This window comes from Rhizophagus irregularis, chromosome 3 (genome assembly GCF_026210795.1).
Source record: "Rhizophagus irregularis chromosome 3, complete sequence".
Classification (NCBI taxonomy): domain Eukaryota; kingdom Fungi; phylum Glomeromycota; class Glomeromycetes; order Glomerales; family Glomeraceae; genus Rhizophagus; species Rhizophagus irregularis.
In genome coordinates this window covers 965,110-992,806 of record NC_089431.1, presented here as the reverse complement: position 1 = coordinate 992,806, position 27,697 = coordinate 965,110, and the positions used below count along the sequence as shown (strand labels likewise).

Below are 27,697 nucleotides of genomic sequence, written 5' to 3'. Positions count from 1 at the left end.
TTTTTATATTTAAAAGTGATTTATTTTTATATATTTATTATTAGTTTTTTTATTTGAATAAATATTAAATAAAATATTTTTTTGTTTCTTCTTAAGTTATCTAGACTTTGCTTAATTTATTTTGAGGTACGAGTTAAAAAAAATTTTCTTTTATGAAACAGAAATTTACAATCATATCCGAGAAAAATATTAGTTCATTTATCATCTTATAATTTTCTTTTATCTCTTTCCAATATAATAAATTTAATAAAATACTGTATATGATCACGACAAAAATAATAAATTGATCGAAATTTGGTTCAGTTAAGAATTTTTAAAGAATTTTGTCTTAATAAAATTCTCTTACACTAATTTAATTAAGTATTGCTAAATATCACCGCTGGTGAATGTCAACTTACTAGAATTAGAGTAGAATTTTGGGCAGAATTAAAAATGCAATGCCTAATTTAATTGATTTACAATTGAATTGTATATAGATCACGCTATTCAATGACTATCAGATCAAAATATAATAACTAAATTACAAAAAAAACAAGAACATTTGTATTTTTTATATACTAAATGCTATTATTTCATTATATAAATGAAAAAATTATTTTTAATCGAAACGAAAAAACTATTTATTATACTGTAGGTAACGAACGTTACTCTCATAAAATAAAAATATTTTTATAATAAATAATAAATTTATTCTTCCAACTTGGAATAAAATATAAAATATATAATAATTATATAATACTTTAAAAAAGTTTGTATAATATCGTACTAGTCATTTTATATGATATCAAGGGTTTCGAGATTTGAGCCATTGAAAGATTTTTTCTAGAAAACATATATCTGTTGAAAAAAGTAACATTCAATCTATGGTAAAATTATAATAATTACTATTTCTATAGTATATTATTTATTAATTAAAGTTTTTTAATATTGGATTTTTAATATTAAAAGAAATGAATCAACTATAATGATGCCATTATATACTTAACGTTTAAACAATAACGTACCTTTTGGATAAATATTTTGCCAACGTTTCACGAGTGTTTCACGTGACTTGAGATTATAATATGATTTCCGGCGTAGCGTATTGGAAAGATGAAGAGATGTGATGAACAAGTGGGTTATGTGGAAGTGTGGAACGTCTACGGTCAAATGAAACTACAAATATAAAACTGTCCAGATTAAAATCCGCTTAACAAATAATATGGAATCAATTTTCATAAAGGGTGGATCTAATATACCAATAACAAAAAATGGACGTTTATATTTCTTTAGAATGTTTGAAGAAAAGATTTCATCGAACGATATAAAGAAAAGATATAGTTGGCAGGCAGTTAATAAGTTGAGCGAATAAGATATTGGAAACACGACTACACGATTATAAAGGACTACATTAGAGAATATGGCGGCCATTTTGCTAAAACCATTAAAATTAACAAAGTGAAATATATTTTAATGTATTTAAATAATGGACAAGATTTATCCAAGGCCACGTATCAATGAGCAATGACAGAGGATTTAGGGAATGGATTACAAATAAAAGCGCAAGATGAAATTCAGGAAACCGGGCAATCGAAAGACGTCTACCCTATAAAAAATTTTATCCATTATTTCTGTAAAAACTACGTAAAAATGAGCCTTTCCCGGATCCATTCACGGAAAATGTAAATAATTTGATAAATTCCGTGATATAAGGCTATTAATTCCGGAAATATGAGCCTTTTACGGAAAAAAGATGGAATATAAAAAAAACGGATAGACTTTTTTTACGGGGCTGACAACGTCGCACTAGTGCTCCGTACGGGTCAGATCAGACCCGGGTGATCGACCCGACTCGAATTTTGAATCGAATCAGGATTAATCATTTTAATGACTTGTAACCCGCATGACCCGACCCGTCGGGTTAGGGTCGTACTGTTGTTTTGAATCAGATCAACCCGGGTGACCCGGATGCCGCGGTTTTCGTAAGTAAAAGTTTTTATTGTATTTAATTTAAAATATATATTTAATATTATTTCATAATTCTTTTTAAAACTCTAGAGTTAATAAGACTTGGTTACGGAAAATTGGTGACTCCAATACGTCCAAGGTTATCTGGCTATTACAGATAAATAAGCTTATTGTATGCAATTATTGATAATATTATTGAACAAGTGTTCCAGTAGAACGAATTTTTTTTGGTGGAGCTGATCTACTGGCAACAAAATGATTCAGCCTTAAAACACAAACTGTTCGTGCATGTATGAGTTTAAATTTCTTTGATTTTTCACACTTACCAAGATTCCAAACTGAATTTTATATTAATTAATAAATAAACATTATTACAATAAAAATTGTAAAATTTTTCGTAAAAAAATTGCGTAAAATGACGATTAATTTAGCTGATCATAAATTTAATATAAATTCGAGTTTGACCCAGGTTATTCGGGTTAAACTATGATCGGGTCGAGTCAAGTTTGGTTACACGGTTGATCGATCCGAATTTTCAAGTCGAATCACATGAATATTCGAATCGAATTCAAATATCCCTTAAACCTGACCCAACCCGACCCGTTAGGAGCACTCCCTACGAACAACTAATTTGTAGATGCGTTAACTATCCTTCAGTATCCACGGTTCCGAATAACGATGTGGTAGAAAATTCTAATCAATTAAACTCTGTTTAGTAGTCGAATTAACGAAATAAGCGGAAAAGAAGAAAAAAGTGTATCTAAAGGTAAAGAAAAAGTTGTGGAGTCAGAAACCGAAAAATTGAATGAAAACAAGAAACGCATAGTGACATACAGGGTTGCAGAGACGACTCTGATAGCGAATAAACGTTCAACAGAGTAAATAAATTTAGGACGAATTAGGTCAAGTTGTTTTGGAAAAGGAATCAGATTTCTGGACAAGTGGAGAATTTTTGTCTAATTTCGCGTACGTTCCTATTAGAAAATTAATTAGATTTTATTTTTCTTAATGTATCTATTATTTAATTTCACAATTTGTATTAGAAATTTTTATATATATAGTTATTGATTTGATTAGAAAATTATAACCCAAAAACAGAAGAAAATATTAGAAAATTCAAAAAAAAAACTTTAAACCATGGATCGTAAATATCGGCTGCGAAAAGTGATCATGTGATCATGTGGACATATAAACTACTATAAATGTTATTTGATCTACACAATGCTTAGCCGTCACTGTAACGATTTTTCTATATTTCTATAATCGATTTCCAACTTCTTTTCATGTAATTCTTATTATTACATTAGTGGTTACTGTATTAAAAGTGACCAGAACACAAACCAATTGACCATTAATTATTTGGAATAACTTTTTGAATAGGGGTTTCGGTTATTTTCGGTTTTTTCGTTAACAAATCACCTGATCACACTAATCGCAATAATTAGTAATAGTTTATCAATTTTGTAGACTTTACACAATTAGTTTTTTTTTAGTCTCACGAGTCACGACTATAGTCATTTAGATTAGATCGGTTAGTTATAGGGTTATCGCCTTTCGACGATACCTCTAGGTATTTTATAAAATTATGTTAATCTCTATCATGATTATAAATAATTAAATAAAATTTAAAAAAGAAAAAAAAAATAACGTACCTTTTAAAGAATCAGGAATGAAATTGGGATTACGCCCGTTCTTATATTGAATTCAGTTACATAGACGCTATAACTGAAAGTAGTATTACACTTAACATAGAAGTACAGTAACCAATTTCTAATTATAAATACTTTATTATGACAATATTATAAATAAAAGAACATCATTCATATCCCATTACTTATTTCAAATCATCATCATATTAAACAAACGGAAAGATTACTACGGATTTCCTTTATTATAATTATGAATGAAAAGCACTTGCATCTACTATTCCGATAGCGTAATAATGTAATTTTCTTTACGCAATTGTGACCGAAAAAAATTCTGAATATCATTTGAAAATTTAACGAATTATAAAGAAGTCTGATTAATGGAACAATGATGTTTATGACCTTAACTAAAAAATGATTAATCTCGTTTCATATCATGTGAAAAGTATGTATTAGTTATTTACTAATCTAATAGTATATAAATGGGTTATCATCCGAAGGATGATGGCCCATTTATATACTAAACTAGATCAGTAAATAACTTTTTTATCATCCTAGATATAGTAATTGGTCCGCCAGTTTATAACTGGCGGAAAAAATCCTAAATACCAATTAGTAGCCAGGTGATAATATCAGTTACCATATATTCTTCAATTTGTCAATTTGTAAATTGCATAATTTAATAAAAAAAAAAATCTTAGCCACCATGATAATACAAAATTTTACGAGTTACGACCCCTTATTAATTCCACAATGATTCGATTAGGATAAAAACGTGTGGCTGGCAAAAATTGTTGATTCTGATTGGTATTGCTCAGATGTGCATGATACATGTTGTGCATATTTTTATATATTTAGTTGAGCTCTGTAAATAAAACAACATTACGTTCACTAAATTTGTTTTAAAAATTTCAATTATAAAGTAAATAACCACATATAACTAAAATTACTGTAGTTAACACATTTATTTCGTAATTGATAAGTATGGAATCGTTAAAAAAGATATCCAAAGAAAAGCCAAGAAATTTATGGAAAATAGTTGATTCGAATAAATATCATGTAAATACAATTTCAATTTGTAATTTATTATGATAAATAATATGATTTAATTAACAAATATATTTGACTACTTATTATTTAGGTTCATGTTACAATTTCTACTATTGATTCAGCTACCAAATCAGAAGAGATTGATGATAAAGTAATCTATATGGATGAAATAGAAAAAAGAAAAGAAGTATATGGTATATGTGGAAAATGTAATGAACCTGGCACAGGAGATTATTAGTGTCAACCTTGTAATGCAAAAAGATTTGAAGAAAATTTTAAAAATTGGACTAGTGGAAATAAAGATATTAATGAATTAATACAATACTCACAACTTAATGCTGTATATTTTCTTAAATGCTTTGAATGGATACCTTTTGAGAATTTACAAAATGTTACTTATATTACCAGAGGAGGCTTTGGTAAAATTTATTCAGCTGAATGGCCTGAAGGATATATTTGGTATTGGGATATTGAAAATCAAAAATGGGAAAGAGTCAAAAACTGTAAAGTTGCATTAAAAAGTTTGGATAATTCTTCCGAAATTTGTACTGACTTTATAAATGAGGTAATTAAATAAAAAAAAAATTAATTTATTGTGCGATATATACAAATTGTCATTATAATTTTATTAAACTTTTTTTTTTTAAAAAAAAAATATTAATTATTAGATCAAAACTTATCTTCAGATTTATATTCGGAATATTGTTTATTGCTATGGAATAACACAAGATCCAAATACCAAGGATTATATGATGGTTTTAAAATATTGTGAAAATGGAAATTTAAGAAATTTCTATTTAAATAATTCTAGTAGTATTAATAAACTTTATAGATTATCAAAAATTGCAAATGGACTGTTAAGTATCCATAATGCTGAAAAAGTTCATAAAGACTTTCATTCAGGAAATATATTAAATACTGTATACATAAGCGATTTAGGAATGTGTCAACAAGTAAATAATAAAGAGAAATCAGATAAAAAAGAAGGAGTTTATGGAGTATTACCTTATATGGCACCAGAAGTTTTACGTGGATATCAATATACAAAAGCAGCTGATATTTATTCATTTGGAATAATTATGAATGAGTTTCTTTCTGAAGAAATTCCTTTTAATGATATTCCTCATGATCATATTTTAGCTATTAAAATATGTAAAGGACTAAGACCAAAAATTTCTGAAGATATTCCAAAATTTCTTGTAGATTTAATTATGAAATGTTGGGATGCTAAAGCAGAAAATAGACTATCTGCTAAAGAATTGTATCAAATATTAAAAAATTGGCATGAAGAAGATAAGAAATTCAATAATAATGAAATTCGTTCTCAAATGGGAGAATATGAAAAAATTAAAGAAAAAAAATTTAAAAATATATCAATTGAAAATAAGTCTGAAAGTATTATAACTCATCCTCAAGCAATATATACAAGTAGACTGTTAAATTTCAAAAATCTTCCAGAACCAGTAAATTCATCAGATTTATCATCATTTCAAGTTAATTCGGGTAAATTTTTAATTTTAATGATGAAAATCTTATTCAATTTTTAACAATATCAAATTTTTTTTTTAATAATAGATGTCCCATCAATATCAGAAAATCTAAGTAAGTATAACCATTATTAATATTAATTATTAATTATAAATTTATATTTTATTCTAACATTAGTATGTTATTGTTTAATTTATAGTTTCGGAATGTTTTGATTGTAAAATTTAGTGAATCAGGTAAAATAATTTATTTGAATAAGTAATTTATTATTTTATTCGTTTAATTTTATTTAATTATTTTAATAATAGACCTCAACGAAATTAATCAAGAAGATAATTTGAATGATGAGTCTTAAATTATAGTAAGTTTTTTTTGGGAATAGTCAGAATATTATTTAATAAATTTAAAAGTTAGTATTTAAAAATTTTTATTTTAAACTTAACTTATATTTTATTTACTTTAGTATTATATCTTAACTATCTTAATAACGGAAATTTTTTATGTCAGGATCAAATAAACGAAAAAAAATATATATATTAGAAATTATATTATTTATTGGGGACGTGTTAAAAAATTAAAAGAGACGCTCAACTTTGATTACAAAACGTTAAAAACGTTAGAAATCGAAAATGTTTAGCAAAATAGCGATGATGATAAAAATTTTACTTGTATATAAAGCATTAAGAAAAATTTAAAATTAGCAGCAAACAAACAAAAAATTTTAAATTTGTTATTATTTTTATTTTATATATTTAAAGTGATTCATTTATACATATTAGTTTTTTATCTGAATAAATTTTTAAATAAAATATTTTTTTTTTCTCTTTAAGTTATCTAAGACTTTAATTGATCCATCTAAAATTGTTTTTGAAACAGAGGTTAAAAAAAAGTATATTCTCTTTCATGATACTGAAACTGTAATCGTATTCCCTGAAAAATATTAGTTCATTTATATCATCTTAAAATTTTCTTTTTATTTCTTTTTAACATTAAAGTAAGTTTAATAGAATAATAAATTAATCAAAATTCGGTTTCTCCTGCAACAATTGATTAGTTTATTGACGAAATAAAGTATTGAATTATATATATATATAGGTCATGCTATTCACAACTATCGGATCAAAAAGCAAGAATGTTTTGCTGGTTGTTATATTTTTTTTTATATAAACGTTACTATTTAATTTTAAATGAAAAATTAATTATAATCGAAACTAAAAAAAAACTATTTATTATTACTGTATGATATAAACGAAGCGTTAATTTAACAAAATAAAAATACTTTTATAATAATAATAAATTCAATCTTCCAACTTGGAATAAGATATATATATAATACTTTAAAAAATTTGTATAATAGAAATAATGTACTGGTCATTTTATATAATATCATGATGAAGGTACTTGAGATTCGAGACATTGAAAGAATTTTTTCTAGAAACATTACATCTATTGAAACAAGTAACAATTTAATCTACTATGTAATCATGGTAAACCGATAATAAATACTATTTCCATAATATAATATTATTTCAGTTATTAATTAATCGGATTTTTAATATTAATCAACTATCATACCATTCTATCACATGATTATACTTAACGTTATTAAACGATAACGTACTTTTTAAAGAATCGGCTCGCTCTTACTAGTACATTGAATTTCATACTAGGTTTTATAATAAAGTAGTATATTCACTTAAATCTAAAAATGATTATTATAAATACAATGTAATTGCAGAGCAAAAGAACGATCATCATACACTTTTATTAACTTATTCAAGTCACCATAATATTAAGTTTAAACAAACGGGAAGATTACTACGGATTATCTTTACTGTAGTTATGAAGAATAAGAGAATGATAATTAACGATTTTACATAAAGTGAAATCACTTTAGAGTTTTCGGTATCTATTCCGATAGAGTAATAGTGGACGCATGCAATCGCGACCGAAAAAATTCCGAATATCATTGAAAATTTAACGAATTATAGAGAAGTGATTGCTGAATCAGATGGACAATGGACAATCATGGTGTTTCTGACCTTAACTAAAAATGATTAAACTCTTATCATGTGAAAAGTATATAATATTATTTATTACCCAATACTAACCTAGTTTAGATCCATTAAAAATTATGTACCGACAGCACAAAAAGTTACTTTATAATTATAAATATTGGTTAGTACACATTAAACTTTTAATATTGAATTATCTACTAATAAAATTTATGTAATTAAGGATATAATACCAGTTGCCATATATTCTTCAATTTTTAAATTGTATAAAAAAAATCTTAGCCATAATCATAATACAAAATTATCTAAAATGATTCGATTAGGATAAAAATGTGTGGCTGACAAAATTGTTGATTCTGATTGGTATTGCTCAGATGTGCATGATGCATATTTTTGTATATATTTAGCTGAGCAGCCTAAGCTCTGTTAATAAAACAACATTACGTTCACTAAATTTGTTTTAAAAATTTTCATTTATTATAAAGTAAATAACAGTACTATACATATAACTAAAATTACTGTAGTAAACACGTTAAAAAAGATATTCAAAAAAAGCCAAGAAATACTAGTATGGAAATTTTGAATAAAGAAAAGCCAAGAAATTTATGGAAAGGAGTTGATTCGAAAAAATATCATGTAAATGCAGTTTCAAATTATAATTTACTATGTATAAATAATATGATTTAATTAACAAATATATTTTTATTACTTATTTAGGTTCATGTTACAATTTCTACTATTGATTCAGCTACCAAATCAGAAGAGATTGATGATAAAGTAATCTATATGGATGAAATAGAAAAAAGAAAAGAAGCATATGGCATATGTGGAGAATGTAATGAACCTGGTACAGGAGAAAATTGGTGTCAACCTTGTAATGCAAAAAGATTTGAAGAAAATTTTAAAAATTGGACTAGTGGAAATAAAGATATTGATGAATTAATACAATATTCACAACTTAATGCTGTATATTATCTTAAATGCCTTGAATGGATACCTTTTGAGAATTTACAAAATGTTACTTATATTACCAGAGGAGGCTTTAGTAAAATTTATTCAGCTGAATGGCCTGAAGGATATATTTGGCATTGGGATATTGAAAATCAAAAATGGGAAAGAAACATAAATTGTAAAGTTGCATTAAAAAGTTTGGATAATTCTTCTGAAATTTGTACTGACTTTATAAATGAGGTAATTAAATAAAAAAAAATTAATTTATTGTGCGTTATATAAAATTGTCATTGTAATTTTATTAAACTTTTTTTTTAAAATATTAATTATTAGATCAAATCTTATCTTCAGATTTATATTCGGAATATTGTTTACTGCTATGGAATAACACAGGATCCAAATACCAAAGATTATATGATGGTCTTATTTTATTGTGGAAATGGAAATTTAAGAAATTACTATTTAAATAGTTCTTCTGACACTATAAAACTTTATAATTTATCAAGAATTGCAAATGGACTGTTAAGCATCCATAATGCTGAAAAAGTTCATAAAGATTTTCATTCAGGTAACATATTAGATACTCTATATATAAGCGATTTAGGAATGTGTCAACCAGTAAATAATAAAGAGAAATCAGATAAAAAAGAAGGAGTTTATGGAGTATTACCTTATATGGCACCAGAAGTTTTACGTGGATATCAATATACAAAAGCATCTGATATTTATTCATTTGGAATAATTATGAATGAGTACCTTTCTGAAGAAATTCCTTTTAATGATATTCCTCATGATCATATTTTAGCTGTTAAAATATGTAAAGGACTAAGACCAAAAATTTTTGAAAATATTCCAAAATTTCTTGTAGATTTAATTACGAAATGTTGGGATGCTAAAGCAGAAAATAGACCATCTGCTAAAGAATTGTATCAAATATTAAATAAATGGAAAGAAACAACATGTGATAATGAAATTTATTTTCAAATGAGGGAATATTATACAAAAACTAGAGAAAAAAAATTGAAAAACAGTTCAAATGAAAATAAATCTGAAAGTATTAAAACTCATCCTCAAGCAATCTATACAAGTAGACTGTTAAATTTCAAAAATCTTCCAGAACCAGTAAATTCATCAGATTTATCATCATTTCAAATTAATTCGGGTAAATTTTTAATTTTTAATTATGAAAAAATCTTATTCAAGTTTTAACGATATCAAATTTTTTTTTTAATAACAGATGATGTTCCATCAGTATCAGCAAATATAAGTAAGTATAACTATTATTAATATTAATTATAAATTTATATTTTATTCTAACAATTATATTATTGTTTAATTTATAGTTTCAGAATGCTTTGACGTTCAATTTAGTGAATTAGGTAAAATAATTTATTTGAAGTAATTTATTATTTTATTCGTCTAATTTTATTTATTAATTATTTTAATAATAGATCTCAACGAAATTAATCAAGAAGATGATGATTTGAATGATGAGTCTTAAATTATAGTAAGTTTTTTTTTTGGAAATAGTCAGAATATTATTTAATAAATTTAAAAGTTAGTATTTAAAAAATTTTTATTAACTTAGTATATATTTTATTTATTTAGTACTATATCTTAACGGAAATTTCTTATGTCAGGATCAAATAAACGAAAAAAATATATATATATATTAGAAATTATATTATTTATTGGGGGACGTGTTAAAAAATTAAAAAGAGACGCTCAACTTTGATCACAAACCGGTAGAAACGTTAGAAATCGAAAATGCTTAGCAAAATAGCATTCTGATACGATGATGATGAAAAATTTATTTGTATATCAAGCTTTAAGAAAAAATTTAAAATTAGCAGCAAACAAACAAATAATTTTATATTTGTTATTATTTTTATTTTTATATTTAAAGTGATTCACTTTTTTAATTTTTTTATTTGAATAAATTTTTAAATAAAAATTTTTTTTCTCTTTAAGTTGTCTAAGACTTTATTGCGGTTTTCAGAAATGTTGGCATTGATAGATTTTCAATAATATATTGTATATTTGTGTTTTTGTGTTTTTCCGGACATTTTTGGTGACAATTTCTGGACATTTTCCAGATATTTTCCGGACAAAAAAGAACACAAAATACAAAACATAAATACAATATTTTGTCTGTAAAATATCCGGAAAATATCTGGAAAATGTCCAGGCAATGTCCAGAAATTGTCATCGAAAATGTCCGGAAAAAAATTATATTTTGTTTGTTTTTTTTTTTGTCCAGAAAATATCTGGAAATTGTCCGGAAATTGTCATCAAAAATGTCCGGAAAAACACAAAAACACAAAATATACAATATATTGAAAATCTATCAATGCCAACATTTCTGAAAACCGCAATAATTGATCCATCTAAAATTATTTTTGAAACAGAGGTTAAAAAAAACGTATATTTTCTTTCATGAAACATAAACTGCAATCGTACTCATTTATATCATCTTAAAATTTTCTTTTTATTTTTTTCCAATAGTACAGTAAGTTTAATAGAATATCTTATAGTATTCACAATCTTAAAGGACAAAAAATAATAAATTGATCAAAATTCGGTTTCTCCTGCACCAATTAATTAGATATTGACGAAAATAAAGTATTGAATTATATATATATAGATCATGCTATTCACAAACTATCGGATCGAAAAGCAAGAATGTTTTGCTGGTTGTTATATATTTTTTTTTATATAAACGTATAGTTACTATTTAATTTTAAATGAAAAAATTAATTTTAATCGAAACGAAAAAAAACTAATTATTATACTGTAGGATATAAACGAGCGTTAATTTAATAAATAAAAAATATTTTTATTAGTAATAAATTCAATCTTCTAACTTGGAATAAGATATAATATATAATACTTAAAAAGTTTGTATAATAGAAATATCGTATTGTCATTTTATATAATACTATCATGATGAAGGTTCTTGAGATTCGAGATTTTTTTCTAAAAAACATTACATCTATTGAAACAAGTAACAATTTAATCAATGAAATCATGGTAAACCGATAATAACTGAAATACTAGTATTTCCATAACATTATTTATTAATTAATCGGATTTTTAATATTAAAAGAAATGAATCAACTATCATACCATTCTATCACATGATTATACTTAACGCTAACGATAAACGTACTTTTTAAAGAATCCGAAATGAAAATGGGATCACGTTCGCTCTTATATTGAATTTCATAGGTTTTATAAAGTAGTATCTTCACTTAAATCTAAAAGTTATTATTATAAATACTCTATTATGACAACATTAAATGTAATTGCAGAAAGAACGACCATCATACCCTTTTATTAACTTATTCAAGTCACCATAATATTAAGTTTAAACAAACGGGAAGATTACTACGGATTACCTTTACTGTAGTTATGAAGAATAAGAGAATGATAATTAACGATTTTACATAAAGTGAAATCACTTTAGAGTTTTCGGTATCTATTCCGACAGAGTAATACTAGTGGACGCACGCAATCGCGACCGAAAAAATCCCGAATATCATTAAAAATTTAACGAATTATAGAGAAGTGATTGCTGAATCAGATGGACAATGGACAAATGGTGTTTCTGACCTTAACTAAAAATGATTAAACTCGTTTCATATCATGTGAAAAACATATACAATATTATTTACAACTAATCCTAACCGAGTTTAGATCGGTCCATCACCAGTAACGCTGATAAAATAGTGCAACTTGCTATGATTATGAAACGAACGGATTAATTGTTAATTGTTGATTTGTTTTTTTTTTTAGAAAATACAAATAAATTATTCGGAAAAAAAATTGAAGCGGAAAAACAAGATACGAAAATGTCGAGTCAAAATAACGTAAAAATTAGTACTTCATTACTGTGCTGTTTTTTTGTATTATTATTATACAAACATTATTAACAGTATGCTTCAATAATTTTTATTTGGTAATTAGCGCCTATTTATTAAAAATTAATATATATATATATATATATATTACCAAATAAATATTTAATTAAGCTACTAAATTAAATAAATTTTTCATATATAAAAAGTTGTATAAATATAAGTATATATAAAATAATTGTTATACTCTATTTATACTATATCATAAAATAATAATAACTTATAAACTAATATAAAAAATATAAAATACTATAAAAATACTATAATAATATTATTAATCAGTTATTAATTAATTTTTAATTAATTTTTTTAGCCCAAAATCTAATTAATGAATATTCTGGACTAGTATATTTAAGTTCTTCTATAAGATCTTTTGTCATCATAATTTTATATTCTTCTTTAGAAATACCTAATACTGGACTTAAATTTTCCATCGCCACATCATTATCATGAAAACCTATAAAAATATCTTGATTAACCATACCAATCTTACCACCATTAGGTCCTAAAATATAGAATTTTTCATCTTTATAAGTTATTGGCGTATTTGGATTTGATTTAATTATTTTATCAAGATTTGGTAATAATTTCATATCTACTCCTCTTTGTAAACAAGATGAAATGTCTATAATTTTTAAAAAATAGATCTTAGTCATTCCTTAATAATAAATAGTTGATAAATATGAAGAAATAATTAATTTACTTACGCGCTTCATTTATTTTATTTAAAATTGGACCAAATCCTTTAGATATACAATATGGTTCATGAATCTCAACAAATCCACCAGGTTTTGTTACTCTATAATAAATAAATAAATAAATATCCATTTTTTAAATTATTTACATATTTATAATAAAGTTATACCTAATCATTTCAGAAATGATAAAGGTCCATTGATCTGCTTTAATAATGAACGCCATTGTACCCTGATGTACAAAATCAAATTCATTATCAGGGAACGGTAATCCATCAAACATATCCGCTTTCATAAAATTTAAGTTTGACGGTTTTATCTAATTAAATTTATATATATATATATATTAATTATTATACCTAATTACCTAATTACCTAATTACTATTTTATTAATTGTCACGTTACTAACCTCATTTGGAAATATTGAATTATTATCAAGCCCATGAAATAAAGATTTTTCATATTTATTTGCAAGATCCAACAACCAAGTTCCGGGTCCGCATCTTTATTTAAAAAAATTTAATTCTCAAAAAAAAAAAAAAAAATGCTTTTAAAAAAAGTTAATTAATTAATTTATTTATTTTAACTTACCCAATATCTAATACTTTACATTTTTCTTGCATTAATCTTTCTTCAATCGGAGAAGAAAAATTACCTTGATATATATATCTTTGAAAAAAATGAAACATATGAATCCTATCAATATCTTCATAATTATTCGGTAAATAATATTTTAAATCCTTTCCTACTTCCAAGTCCATAGTTTCATTTTTATCTAATACTATTTTTTTATTTTTACGTTTAAAAGTCGAATTATTATTTCCCATATTTATTTATTATAAAATAATAATACGATATACAAGAAAAAAAAAATATATTATTAAATAAAAGATTTCTCAACGAAATTGTGATTTTAAAAAATGTGTTCTATTTATTAAAAGAATTTGGAATTTAAACTCATTATAAATTTTCCGCCTGAAGTGGCAAGAAAATACGAATAATAAAAGAAAGTAGGAAGGAAGTTGACGTATTACAAGGGGGGTAATGAGTTATAAAGGAGGGGGAAAAGAATGTTAAAGAAAAAGAACGACGGGAGAAAAGATTAAATTAAGGGATAAATGACGTATAAAAAGGAGGGTTTTGTCAATTAATGAGCGAATATTGTAGAAAATAATGACAATTATATGATAATTATTAAAAAGGAATGAAAATAGTGAAATATAAAGAAGGAATCTAAATTAGAAAATAATTTATAAAAAATATAAATAATATTGAATATATATATATATATATTTATTTATAGTAAAAAAAGGAATTTGTTTATATAATAATAAAGGAAAAAAAAAACAGAAAGAGGATTTTAATATATTTTGTGGTAGTATGTGGGATTTACAACGTACAGTTTTACTTTTCCTTATTAGTTTTTATCAATTTGTTTTTATCAATTATTTTTAAATGTTTCAATCAAAATTATTCAAGTAAAAAGATTATTATATAATGATAGTATAATTATTTTTCTTTTAATATTTTCGATCAAGATCATTCACGAAATGTAAAAATACTGTATGTAATGAAAATTACTCATTATTATTTTAATACGACCAAATTTGGAAATTAACTTTCACAACATTATTTTCAAACAGTTTTATATAATAAATTATTTCGGAGGTATAACAAACCTAATTTAATCGGTTTTATTATGCGCCTTAATTAATTTTGTAATTCCGATTTAAATTTATTCGGGCAACAATGTAAAAGGAATGTTTACAGTTACAATACTTCATGTGATACGCGATGTAATTATATAAAAGCCGAAAGCCGAAAATGGTTCGAATTTTCAATCGGATTTAAGAATCCCATAAAATATAATTCTTGTTACCAAAAAAGAAAAAGACGGTTTGAATTTTGTTTTAATCGGAAATAAGAACCCCGAAAAAAAAATAATTTATTATATTATTTATTTATAATTTATAATAATAATTATTCTAATTTATTCTTACAAATCTCTTTTTAAATACAAATATAATTCGTTCGTACAAAATCTCTTTTTATTTAATACAATAAAATTTTTTAATATAAATATTTTTTAAATATGTACTTTTATATATGTATATATGTTATTTTTTTTTTAGGCATTTTTTTGGGCCCAAAATCTACAAACTTTTAATTTGGGTTTAGTAATTTTTAATTCATTCTTAAAATCTCTTAAAATCATATTTTTATATTCTTCTTTAGAAATTCCTTTTTTAGAAGAAATATCATCAGTTGCAAGGTCAGAAGTATTAAATGTTATTATAATATCTTGAATGACTAAACCAGCTTTACCCCCATTTGGTCCTATTATAAATGAACGTTCATCTCTATGAACTTGTGATATATTTTGATGTGATTCAATTATTTTATCAAGATTAGGTATCAAACTCATATCCACGCCTCGTTGAAGGCATAAATCAAAATCTAAATAATATATAACATATATAACATATATATTAATTATATATATATTATATAAAAATTAAAATCTTTATTATACATATATATTTTATTTATTACTTACGTGTTTTATACACATTAGTTAATACTGGACCACTATTTTCGGGTGAAATATATTCAACAATTTCAATAAATCCTCCTGGTTTCGTCACCCTGTAAAAAAAAAAAGTTTTTTAGGTCGGTATACTGTAAATAATAATAAAGGCATCATTATACATTATACATTATACAATACCTAATAAGTTCGGAAATCACATAATTCCACTGATCTGCTTTTATTATGAATGACATTACTTCTTGATGCACAAAATCGAATTCATTATCGGGAAATGGCAATCCATTAAACATATCGGCTTCGCAGAATTCTAAATTTTTCGGTTTTATCTATATATATAAAAAATGTACATATTTATTATACGATACGATATACATTTTTATCCAGCGTTCACTTTAATATTTACCTCATTCGGATATACTGGTTTTATATCAATTCCAAAGAAATAAGAATTCTCGTATTTACTTGCTAGATCTAATAACCACGATCCAGGACCGCATCTAATTTATAGATCATTTAAAAAATATTCATTATTCAAGAAATCAAACTAGTTACTTACCCGATGTCTAATACTTTACATCCTCCTTGGATTAATCCTTCTTCTATTGGAACAGAAAAATTATTTTGAAATATATGTTTTCTAAAAAAATGATTAAAATGTTGTCTATCAATATCTTCATCATTATGATTCGATAAGTAATATGTCAACTCCTTTTCTTTATCTAAATTCCGTGATTCGGATTCTTTTGATAATAAGTATTGTGAGTTTTGGTGATGTTTTTTGGAAGAATTTGATAATGTTCTTTTAACTTTTGATTTGTTATTTCCCATTTTTTTTTTTACAAAAAAAAGAATGAAATAAAAGATCTTTAAAAATGATCTTTATTTGAGTGTTATTTTTATTTTTATTTTTTTTTTAAAAAAAATAAAAATCTTTGAAATATGAAGTAAAAAAAAAAAAGAAAAAAAAGTTTTACTTTTAAATCGTTATTTTAAAATATATGACATTATCAAATTATCAAGTTAATAGTAAAAGTCTTAATAGTACGATTTTTAAGGTTTGTAAATAATAAATAAATACGCAATCAATATTCACGACATAATTAATTTACCAATTTTGTTTGATCATGTTGTAAAAAAGCATTGTTTCAGTTGTAATTTATTAAGTTATCTGTTTAATTTATCGTATTTCCATGTGGAATGTTTAAACTAAATAAAAATATGCAGATCTTTTCCAAATCTTTTTTATTACAACAGTTGACGTGCAATCTTTTTTTTAAAAAAAATAGAGGCTTACTTTTATAAATAAATAATAGGATTGATGATTATCTCATCTCATGTATCTTTAGAAGTTACGAAAGAGAACAAGGAAAAAAAAATTTTAAAAAAAAAAAATAAAAACAAAAAAAAAATAAAATAAAATAAAAAAAATAATAAAAAAATAAAACTAAACTTGAAACTTATTAAATTTTACTAATTTTAATAAAAAAAATTATTAACTTTTGTACGACTTATAGTAAGAACTAAAACTTATTTTTAATAAATATTATTAAAATTTCAAAAATAACAAAAACATAACGTTTTTCCTTTTTGTACTTTATTAAAAAACAAAAGGTATTAAAAAGGTATAATATGAAAAAAATGCAGCCACAAAATGTTAACTACAGTTTTTTTTTATATATAAAAAATTATGTACGTATAATTTAATAAATAAAAGCCTTTTTTCTTTCTTTAGCATAAATTCATACATTTGATACTTTTTTGTACGTTTGATAACATTTGATGACATTTGATACTTTTTGATACTTTTTTTTTTTTTTTGATGTTATGTTGTTTGATGACTTTTGATGCTTTTGATACGTTTTTTATTTTTGATTACATCATTTTCGTTGAACAGACTTAAGAAAAAAAACATTATTTATGTGTTTATTCAAAACAAATATTTTACGACCAAAATAATAAAAAAAAGTCGTGTAACAACTGTAACATGTTCATTACAAACCCGGAATAGAAAAATTATTCTTGAAAAAAAAAAAAATTTTTAATTTTACTATATTTGCTTATTGTTTTTTTTCCAGATAAATATGCAGGGATCAAAATGCAATGTCAATTTATATGAACCTCAAATGAGAAATTTTTGCATATTCAAATATAAAATTAGTTTAATTTAAAATTATTTTTTATTTATCGGTATTTCTTAATTCCAGTTATTGAAAATTCGATGAAAAATTATTTAAAATATTAATATTTATTTTATTTTATTTTATTTTATTTTATTTTTTTTTTAAAAAAAAAAGTAAGGGAATGAATATCATCCCTTAAAAATTTTACATGTAAATTTTACTCATTAATGCATAAGAAGAGTCAGGTGAAAGGATTTGCACCTTTAGAAGTTTTTTTTTAAAAAAAAAAATAATAATAATCGGGAAATTCGGAATATTGAATCTTTTGACTATTAGTAACACTTTGTTTACAGTTTCCTTTATTTATATTGTTACACGAGAAAAATTCATCCAATCAAATTCCCTCGATTCCACGTTATTTTTCGAGGGACCCTGCATATATCGTTGTTTTAACTATGTTGTATATATATTTATACATTAAAAAAAAAGCAATGTCTCAATTGTCTCACAATTCAAATATTCTCCTTAATAGGACAGTTTTTAAAACTCTATTTATTGGTAAATTCTAAATTTTTAGATTACATGCAGACAAAAAAACATTACAAAAATATACTTTTGTCATAATAAAGAAAAAAAAAATATGTATAACCCTTGTTAATACAATAAGGGATTTTTTAGTTTTTTATGCACACTTAAAAAAAAAACATGATCATGTATATCAACAGTATAACGTATGTATATGCGAAAATAACATTTACAGTATCTGGTATGTAAAAAACATTTGTGTAAAAACGCGCAAAAAGATTAAAATTCTTTGTATACTTTATTATTTTTCCCTTTTTTAGCTTCATTTTTTTTGAACTGCTACAGAAAATAATTTTTTTGTGAAGAAAAAAGGAAATCCCGTAATATTATAAATACTGTATATCGGAAATATGCAATATGTTGAGTTTTTATGTAAAATTTTCACTTTTTCTTTAGTTATTTTAGTCATTACTATGTGAGAAAGAACGAATTATATTACTTTATTACTTTCTGGTACCATTCTTTAAATATTATGATATATTATTGGTAACATTGATAAGGTACCAGTTACTTTCTTTATGGTCATGATATCAAAAAAAAAAAGAACGAATCGGTTTTCACAATAACTTTCAAAAAAATAATCTTTCTCTTCTTCTCTTTATAAATCAAAAAGATTGTAAATCTTCACCAATAAAAATAAAATTTAGATGAAAGTTTTGTCTAGATCATTCTTTTTAGGTTCATTACGAAATTTTTTTTTTTTTGTATGATTAATTTGAATGATTTTTATTGGATGCTTTAAATATTTTCAAGTTGTTTATACAAATGTTGTTTATTTTTACCAAAATACTAATATTACGTATTATTTTATCATTTTCAAAACAAATTCTTTTTTTATCTAAAAAGGAAATTTTTAAGCTAATATTAATTTGGTAAAAAATTCAAAAAATTCGAATGATTGGCTCAAATGGTTCTGTATAAATAAACTATTTTGATTGGTTTACACGAGTTTCCAATCACATGATTTAAAAATTTTGATCACATGTCTGAAAACCGAATAACTCTATGATTATTTAAAAAAGTATGGATTAACGAAAACATTATAATGTTTATAATGTTTATAATGTTTATAATTCCACTTTTTTATTTTATAAGATCCCTAGTCCCTACAAAAAAAAAAAAAGATGTCCAGCGAGAATGTCTGGAACGTTCCGGAAAATGTACCATGGTTCCGGACGTCTGGATAATGTAACCGAAGTATGAATAATTCCGGACATCCGGACAATGAACCGAAATATGAATGATTCCGGACGTCCGGGTCTTTATTTATACCTTGATTTATGAAAGAAAATTAAAATTTTTATTGTATTCCTATTGCTACATTCTGAAAAAAAGAAAAAAATTTCTTATAACCCAAATAAATATTGAGGATTGTAAAGTATATTATAGATGAAGAATAATGTACCGAAATGTGAAAGATTCCGGTCATTATCCAGACATTATTATTCAGACAACGAGGGCAAATTCCAGACAAATTCTGAAATTCCTTTTTCATAGGGAGACCGAAAAAAAATTAAGATTTTAAAATCACGCCATTATTAAAACACGTAGAAATTCAGTTTTTTTTTTTTTATTTTATTTTATTAAAAGAAGTGGTTACGCTAATAATCAGGGGAATTTTTAAGTTAAACGTAACAGCAATTACTAAGTATCACTTTGACAAATGATCACGTGAAAATCAAATAACAGCGTTTCATAATACAAAAACAAAAACGCCATCCCAAAGTGATTACCGCATGAAATTACCGTACCACTACGTTAATGATAATCTCGGTTCAAGATTCACTTACTGTATATATTTGATGTTTCTTCCCAAATTTTATAAAGTGAGACATTTCTAGTAATCTAGTTGAATGATAATTGCTCATTCTATTCCGCGTTTCTTTTCTGAATGCATTTTTGTATAAATTTTAATAAAGTTATTATAATTATTGTTTAACAAAATTTAAAAACTGTAATTTATGCAAATTCAGGAAAATGTCCAGTTCGGAAAATTGGCATTCAGGTAATTAAATTATATTCGGGAAATACCATTCAGAAAATCGTACTGTAATCGCATATGTCACAACTCACAATGAAATTATAGTGGAAAAAAAAAATCAAAAAAATTATATTAAATTATTCAAATTCTATTAATATTAAGGGTAATAAAGTAGTACAATAATAACTGTATAATAAATAAGTACATTAATATATTTTTAATAAGAAGACACTTTTAATTTACATTCTTTTGAGCCCAATATCTATTTACTATATGAAAAGTATTAGTTTCTTTAAATTCATTTATAAGATCATAATTTAAATGATTTCTATATTCTTCCTTTGACATTCCTAAAAGAACACTCATTGTTTCAATTGCTATATTAGTTGACATATAACTTAAATAAATGTCTTGTAATGCTAATCCAATTTTACCACCATTTGGACCAAGAACAACTTGTCTTTCTTCTTCATGAACCGTTGTAATATTTTGCTGGGATCCAAGTTTTTCCTTAAGACGAGGTGTTATTTTTATATCTACATTTCGCTTTAAACCAGAGGCGTAATCTAAAAACATACAGTATGAATGAGAGAATTCTATTATCAAGTTTTTTTTTTTTAAGAAAGGACCGAATAATACTTACGTCCATCTTCAAGAATTTTATAAAAAACTGGACCTATGCCTTTATATACAGAAAAATTTTGCTCGCATATTTGAATATATCCACCTGGGCATGTTACTCTATAAAACAAATATTTAAAATTGATATAAAAGAAAAATTTTATATATACATATATAAATTATAAATACCTAACGAGCTCAGATAGGATAAAATCCCATTGATCTATCGTCCAAATAAATAACATTGTTTCCTGATTCACAAAATCAAATTCGTTATCAGGAAATGGTAATCCATTCGATACATCTGCTTGAATAAAATTTAAATTTGATGGTTTTATCTAAAAAAAAAAAAAATATTAGCAAAAGTATTAATTAATGTATTATAATGTATTATATAAATTTAATATCCCTTTAAAAGTAATTTACCTCCGTTGGAAATATTGGCTTAATATCCACTCCAAAAAAAGAGGATTTCTCGTGTTTGGCTGCTAGGTCTAATAACCATGTTCCAGGACCACAACTAAAGAATATGGTATAAAAATATATATTATTAATAAAATTATTTTAAAAAATATCATATAATTTTCTTTACTTACCACTTTTTACTTACCATACATCTAATACTTTACATTCTCCTCTATTTAATCTCTCTTCAATAGAAGCAGAAAAACTACCTTGAAAAACTTCTTTTTTTACAAATGTATTATTGTGTTGTCTATCAACGTCCGTATAATTATTTGGTAAATAATATTTCAGTTCTTTATCTTCTTTTACTTCATTTATTATTTGAGGCTTAACCTCTGTCGTAAGTTTTGTTTGTTTTTTAATTTTTGACTTACCGTTTCCCATAGTTTTTTTTTAAAAAAAAATGATTATTTATTACTATGTTATTAATCTTTTATTACAATATTTTTATTTCTTTAAAAAAAAATGAAATGAAATGAAATGAAACGAAATAAAAAAGAGTTTTTATGCACGTCTGATTTATTTATTTACCTGTTATTAATCTGTTATTGTTAATTTTAATCAACTGTTAAAATTTTATTTTTGAGATAAATTCCGGAAAAATTGTTTATTTTTTTTTATGTAATATTATTGGATACCATGATTTTTTTTAATTTTCTATTTTAAAAAATCACCTATAATTTAAATTATTATTTTATTATCTAAAACTTTACTAACCTTACTAATATTAGGCATATTTCAATTAATTATTAGTAAGGGTTCGGTAATGTCCCAAAATGGTGAAAATACCCGATGATATGGCAGATCCAAACCAGAAAATTTTGAATCACAGGTTCAAAATAGTTAAACATGAGGTTCAACAAGGGTTCAATAGGGATTTAATAAAGTTATTATTTTGATTTTTTCATGTATTACCCAATTAAAACTACGAAAAACTTTATTTAATTAATAGGATTTGCTGAAGATAGAATCAGCTGTTGATGAATTCAGGAAAATCATCATCTTTTTCGTTTTTTACCATTTTCGTTCATTTTTTTTTTTACCTTTTTCGTCCATTTTTTTTTCCTAGTTGAAAATGATTACTTATTTTTTTTTTTTTTTTTTTTGACATTTCGCGTTTGTTTGTTATTTATTTATTTATTTTTAATATTAATTTCTTTGTTATACCGAAAATATTGAAAAAAATTTTAAAAATTTGTTTAATAATTTAAATTTCCCTTTTAATCAAATTTTTACTTTTCGTGATTTTTCGTAATTGTTTATCTGTTATGTTGATATATCAAAAGAGATTCTAGACCAAAAATTCGTTACACGACTTTTATTGAAAGAAAATCCGAAATATTATTTATGAAACGTTACTATTTTTAAAGTATAATGATTTTCATTATTTTCATTAAAAATCATACCACTTATTCAATTGTTAATATTTTGATTGAAAAAACATATTTTGTATTCGGTGTATCCGATCTTAGTATGGTATGATTTGTAAAATAGTATGTATATTGCATTTTTTGTTAGTACGTATGATTTTAAATCGCACGTACTAAGGTTGGTTGTCGTAAGTAACGATTATTATATATCGAATTACAACCTTTAGCGGTTGTAATATTATAAACGTAAGCTGTAAATTGGCTGTAAATACTACACTATTGTGGTTAGTTAAAAGATGGTAATTCTGATTTACAAACATTATATTTACTTGACTTTTGGACTTCAACTATTTACGGAGACCAACACTAGTAGTACGTACTACTTTGATTGTTAAATATAGAAAAATTGTACGTATGTAGTGAAAAAAATTTCATACATACGTATATAAATCATACTTTTTTTACCAGCCTCGTCATACACCTTTTCGATTGCGCTCGCTCCTTCTTTAAAATTTCACTCGTTTATACGTAATAAAAAAATTTAAATCATACTATCATACATACATATTATTATATATTGTGATAAGTATATATGTACCATAAAAAATCATACATACAAAGTAAAAAATTCCACAAACATACTATACTAATATTATATATCTCTTTTGTGTTACTCCAGAAAAGCCCATACTTATTAAAATTAAATAATCATCCATTATGTCTAAACCCTTTTTCGCAAGATCATATTACGTACCAATTGAGTGCATCAACTGGAGGTTTACTTGCAATGAAGTAACCCACTATTCATTCTTGCTGCTTTTTTTGCGTGTTAAATCTTTTCAATGTCGTCGGATAACTCCTTCGGATCCCGAATAACAATATTTTAAAAACAATTAAAATTAAAATTCACTACATAATTGTTTTACCCCTAATTCTATAACACTTTTTTATTTCCCTAATTCTAACTTTAACCTAAATCTAACATTCTTGTCTAATCTGGTCTAAGTTTGTTACTTCCCAAGATTCTGTTGTTTTGAAACCCATTACCCAGCACGGAATTATGCAGGAAGACGTGGATCGATTGCTTCGCTAATTGCAGGAAACAATTAGGGCACGAGACAGTCGAACTCCAACCTAACTCCAACCTAACTCCAACTTAACTCTAATTCTAACCTAACACTAACCTAACTCTAACCTTAAAATAGATCACAAGGAGGATAATAAAATGGATCAAAAAGATGATGTGTTCTAGTATCTACCATTTCTTTTATTTCTTTCCATAATTCGTAAGAAATTACTTGATTGTGACTAAATTCAAAATCAAATTGTTTCAAAGTTCTCTTTTCCTTGATGTAATCTCTAATAATTCTCAAATGACGATTTGTAAATATTTGATTCAAATTAGGAATACTCAACTCTTCAATTGGTGCTTGACATTTGTCAAAGAAAGTTTTTAAATCTTGCTCAGATACTGCACACGCAATACGCAACTTGCGTAAAGACGCAGGAAGGTATGGAGCCAATCTATCTATGGCAATATACGGTACTGAATAAGAATGTTCTGATCCTAATGTTAAAGAAGTTAAATTTTCCCAAGGATAGGATTCAAATACTTTTACGAGTTGTGTATAATACGAGTAAACGTCCTAGAATTAATAGAAGCACGTCAATAAATGAACATAAAATTTTTCATGAAAATAAGACCAATTTCTCTGTAATTTTACCAGAATCGCAAAGAGCTTAATGTTTGGGCAAAATTTGGCAAGAGCATTTAAAATTTCATTAGTATCAGTAACGTCTCTTACTCGATTCGCGGGGAGGCAGAGTACAACTTCTTTAAGGGTTTTATTTGCACCTCTAATGAGAGATACAAAATATTTATAATGATTATATACATTCTCTTTCCAAAAGATCTTTCTCAATTTAAGACCTTCAGATTCTGACACCTGTTCTTGATCTAATTTATGACAAATAAATCGACATCTTACTAATTTAATTTCTTCTAAATTTTTACATTCAAAAAGAGCGTTGAATGAACAATCGCTAAGTTTAACAGCATATAACTCCAAGTACACTAAGGTTTGAGGTATAGATTCCAGAAATGATTGCAGGTTTGTACGACCCTGTGCATATTTAATTGTTAAGTATTTAAGATCTTCTTGAACATTAATTAAATTTGATATATAGGTCTCTTCTATCTCTGTGTCTACGATTATTCCAATCTTAGAAATATTACGAGACGAATATCCAAGTATATTCAAGAAGCAGATGATTTTAGCTCGTTCTGCATCCCCATAAATTCCTTTTTGAAAAAAATTAAATACGGTTATATCAGAAAATGCTGTATGACATCCTGGTATAAGAACAATATCTGGAATAGTTGAATTTGAAGAAAATAATGACATGTTTAACACATCTAATTTGTTACAACTTGCAAGAAGTTGTTTAAATACTGCAAAAGTTAATGCTTTCTGATGAAGGGCAAATACTGGATGATTTGGATCTTGTTGAAAAAATGTATCTCTAAAAACTATTTTCATAGATCCACTATCATCTTCAGAACATTCATCAGAACTTTCTTCAGAACTAACTTCTAATTCTGATTCTGTTGGTTCATATTCCTCATCAGAAATGTCATCATCATTATATTCCATATTTTCGAAACAATTCAATGAAAATTTATCACTAGAATCTGAATCATCCTCATATAAAAGCCATTCAAGTGCACATTCTTCAATTTTTCGATAAAAAATTTGTTTTAAATAAGAAAAATATGGAAGTTTAAAGTTTGGAGTTACAAGATTTGGAATCTTCAAACCTTTCTCGTTAAGTTGTCGTATTTCTTTATGTGGTAAACTTGATACGTAGACTTGAAAAAGTTTTACCTTTTGAATTTTCGAAGTCAACGAAAAAGGATCTTTCCATAAATGTTGAGCGGCTAAATTGCACCATAAGTGATTTACAAATAGACATGAAAATAAAGTATTTTTATCATTTGCTAAATAATTAAAGACTAGATTAAGACAGTCAGGAACAAGAACTGGACTTTTATTTAAAATATTACTATTGATTTTGTCCATAATTGAAGTCAATGTAAAACTATTATTATTATTATTTTAATAATGACCATCGAGTGGCTTATTTAAATACTTTATTAATCATGTGATACCTCGCGTCCTCGCGTCACAAAAATTGTTTAATCATGTGATACCTCGCCAGTAGCACAAAAATTATTTTTGTCGCAGCACAATTTTTATGTCTAATAGTGAGATTCGATAAATTTGCTCAGAAACTTGTATTGATTGATTGATTAATTGATTAATTAAATGATTATATGATTACTCATTAGATTATTTCTGTAATAATATTTGGTCATAGTTCATTAATATGATGCATGAAAAAATTTGATTTATATAATTGATAAAAATCTAATAAATTTAGTAGTATCGCGAAAAAAAATTTTTTTTAACCTTCTATTTTCTCTTTTTTGCTTTTACATGTTCACAATGTCTGAAGAACAGTTATGTTCTAATGATAATGAAAAATATTATTATGATGATTTTCAAGAAAGGGAAGATAAAGTCAATGAAGCACTAAATAATTTTTCTCAACGCTCTTTCACACAAAGGGGAATCGTAAAAGAATCATTGGTATATAATCTTTTAGAAACGGCAATGGATAAAGGACGCGAAATTTTTCAACACCCACGTGATTATTCTAAACCGATTATCAAGTCGGTTAGATATGTTTGGAATAATTTTCCTCCTCTAAGTTGGTTTGGTTATGGTGTAGCAGTTTTAAATGTTATTCCTTTAGCCATTTTAATCACCTTTCTTATCGGTACTCTTACTCTTGTCTTATTTGTCAGTGGAATGGGTATTTTGTTGGCAGAAGGATTTTTCGTTGGGATTGGTTTGTTATTCTTTGTTCCTGTCGCACTTTTTTTAACCTTTTCAGCAATCTCGACCACTTTCTTTACCGTTTCTATTTGGAGTGTTTACAAAATGGCAGTTTATATTTTACATAATATTGGTTTGTTGGGAGGAGATACTCTATATGATGAACAAAAACAACAAAAAATTCAAGAGGAGGAAGAATAACAAATTATCTGATCTTTAACGATTGTATTATGTTCATTTGTAACGTTAGTGAGTTTATCTGAATCATAAAATGACTCCTTGATTTACTACAAAATAGCTTTGCTTCTTGCTGTATAATTAGTTTTATTAAATAAATATTTCTTAGTAATCTTCAACCTAATAAAAATTAATCTAACGATTTTTAAAAAAATTTT

The 27,697-nt window shown here is 24.9% G+C and overlaps 8 protein-coding genes across 8 annotated transcripts; 4 read left to right on the top strand and 4 right to left on the bottom strand.

Moving 5' to 3' along the window:
• Positions 1-4,577: 4,577 nt before the first annotated feature.
• On the top strand, positions 4,578-4,881 carry OCT59_020273 (uncharacterized protein; the record flags this gene model as incomplete). Its single annotated transcript, XM_066149079.1, has 2 exons — positions 4,578-4,652; positions 4,735-4,881. 2 exons carry the CDS (start codon positions 4,578-4,580, stop codon positions 4,879-4,881), a joined length of 222 nt encoding a protein of 73 aa, XP_065990027.1.
• Positions 4,882-5,395: 514 nt separating this feature from the next.
• OCT59_020272 (uncharacterized protein) lies at positions 5,396-6,486 on the top strand (the record flags this gene model as incomplete). Its single annotated transcript, XM_025310018.2, has 3 exons — positions 5,396-6,146; positions 6,219-6,245; positions 6,440-6,486. The coding sequence occupies 3 exons, from the start codon at positions 5,396-5,398 to the stop codon at positions 6,484-6,486; spliced, it is 825 nt and encodes a 274-aa protein (XP_025187042.2).
• Positions 6,487-8,582: 2,096 nt separating this feature from the next.
• On the top strand, positions 8,583-10,598 carry OCT59_020271 (uncharacterized protein; the record flags this gene model as incomplete). The annotated part of the gene is made up of 7 exons (XM_066149078.1): positions 8,583-8,782; positions 8,864-9,337; positions 9,431-9,665; positions 9,966-10,259; positions 10,335-10,364; positions 10,441-10,476; positions 10,549-10,598. The coding sequence occupies exons 1-7, from the start codon at positions 8,717-8,719 to the stop codon at positions 10,596-10,598; spliced, it is 1,185 nt and encodes a 394-aa protein (XP_065990026.1). The 5' UTR covers positions 8,583-8,716.
• Positions 10,599-13,310: 2,712 nt separating this feature from the next.
• On the bottom strand, positions 13,311-14,537 carry OCT59_020270 (uncharacterized protein; the record flags this gene model as incomplete). The annotated part of the gene is made up of 5 exons (XM_066149077.1): positions 13,311-13,639; positions 13,722-13,813; positions 13,880-14,028; positions 14,120-14,213; positions 14,302-14,537. 5 exons carry the CDS (start codon positions 14,535-14,537, stop codon positions 13,311-13,313), a joined length of 900 nt encoding a protein of 299 aa, XP_065990025.1.
• Positions 14,538-15,838: 1,301 nt separating this feature from the next.
• Positions 15,839-17,089, bottom strand: OCT59_020269 (uncharacterized protein; the record flags this gene model as incomplete). Its single annotated transcript, XM_025309019.2, has 5 exons — positions 15,839-16,167; positions 16,268-16,356; positions 16,439-16,587; positions 16,665-16,758; positions 16,818-17,089. 5 exons carry the CDS (start codon positions 17,087-17,089, stop codon positions 15,839-15,841), a joined length of 933 nt encoding a protein of 310 aa, XP_025187039.2.
• Positions 17,090-21,181: 4,092 nt separating this feature from the next.
• Positions 21,182-22,417, bottom strand: OCT59_020268 (uncharacterized protein; the record flags this gene model as incomplete). Its single annotated transcript, XM_025313499.2, has 5 exons — positions 21,182-21,513; positions 21,591-21,688; positions 21,758-21,906; positions 21,995-22,088; positions 22,179-22,417. The coding sequence occupies 5 exons, from the start codon at positions 22,415-22,417 to the stop codon at positions 21,182-21,184; spliced, it is 912 nt and encodes a 303-aa protein (XP_025187038.1).
• A 2,044-nt stretch (positions 22,418-24,461) lies between these two features.
• Positions 24,462-26,516, bottom strand: OCT59_020267 (uncharacterized protein; the record flags this gene model as incomplete). The annotated part of the gene is made up of 4 exons (XM_066149076.1): positions 25,128-26,516; positions 24,663-25,049; positions 24,588-24,598; positions 24,462-24,492 (listed from the first exon to the last, which is right to left on the bottom strand). The coding sequence occupies exons 1-4, from the start codon at positions 26,481-26,483 to the stop codon at positions 24,462-24,464; spliced, it is 1,785 nt and encodes a 594-aa protein (XP_065990024.1). The 5' UTR covers positions 26,484-26,516.
• Positions 26,517-26,909: 393 nt separating this feature from the next.
• On the top strand, positions 26,910-27,661 carry OCT59_020266 (uncharacterized protein; the record flags this gene model as incomplete). Its single annotated transcript, XM_025313497.2, has 1 exon — positions 26,910-27,661. The coding sequence occupies one exon, from the start codon at positions 26,910-26,912 to the stop codon at positions 27,501-27,503; it is 594 nt and encodes a 197-aa protein (XP_025187036.2). The 3' UTR covers positions 27,504-27,661.
• Positions 27,662-27,697: the final 36 nt, after the last annotated feature.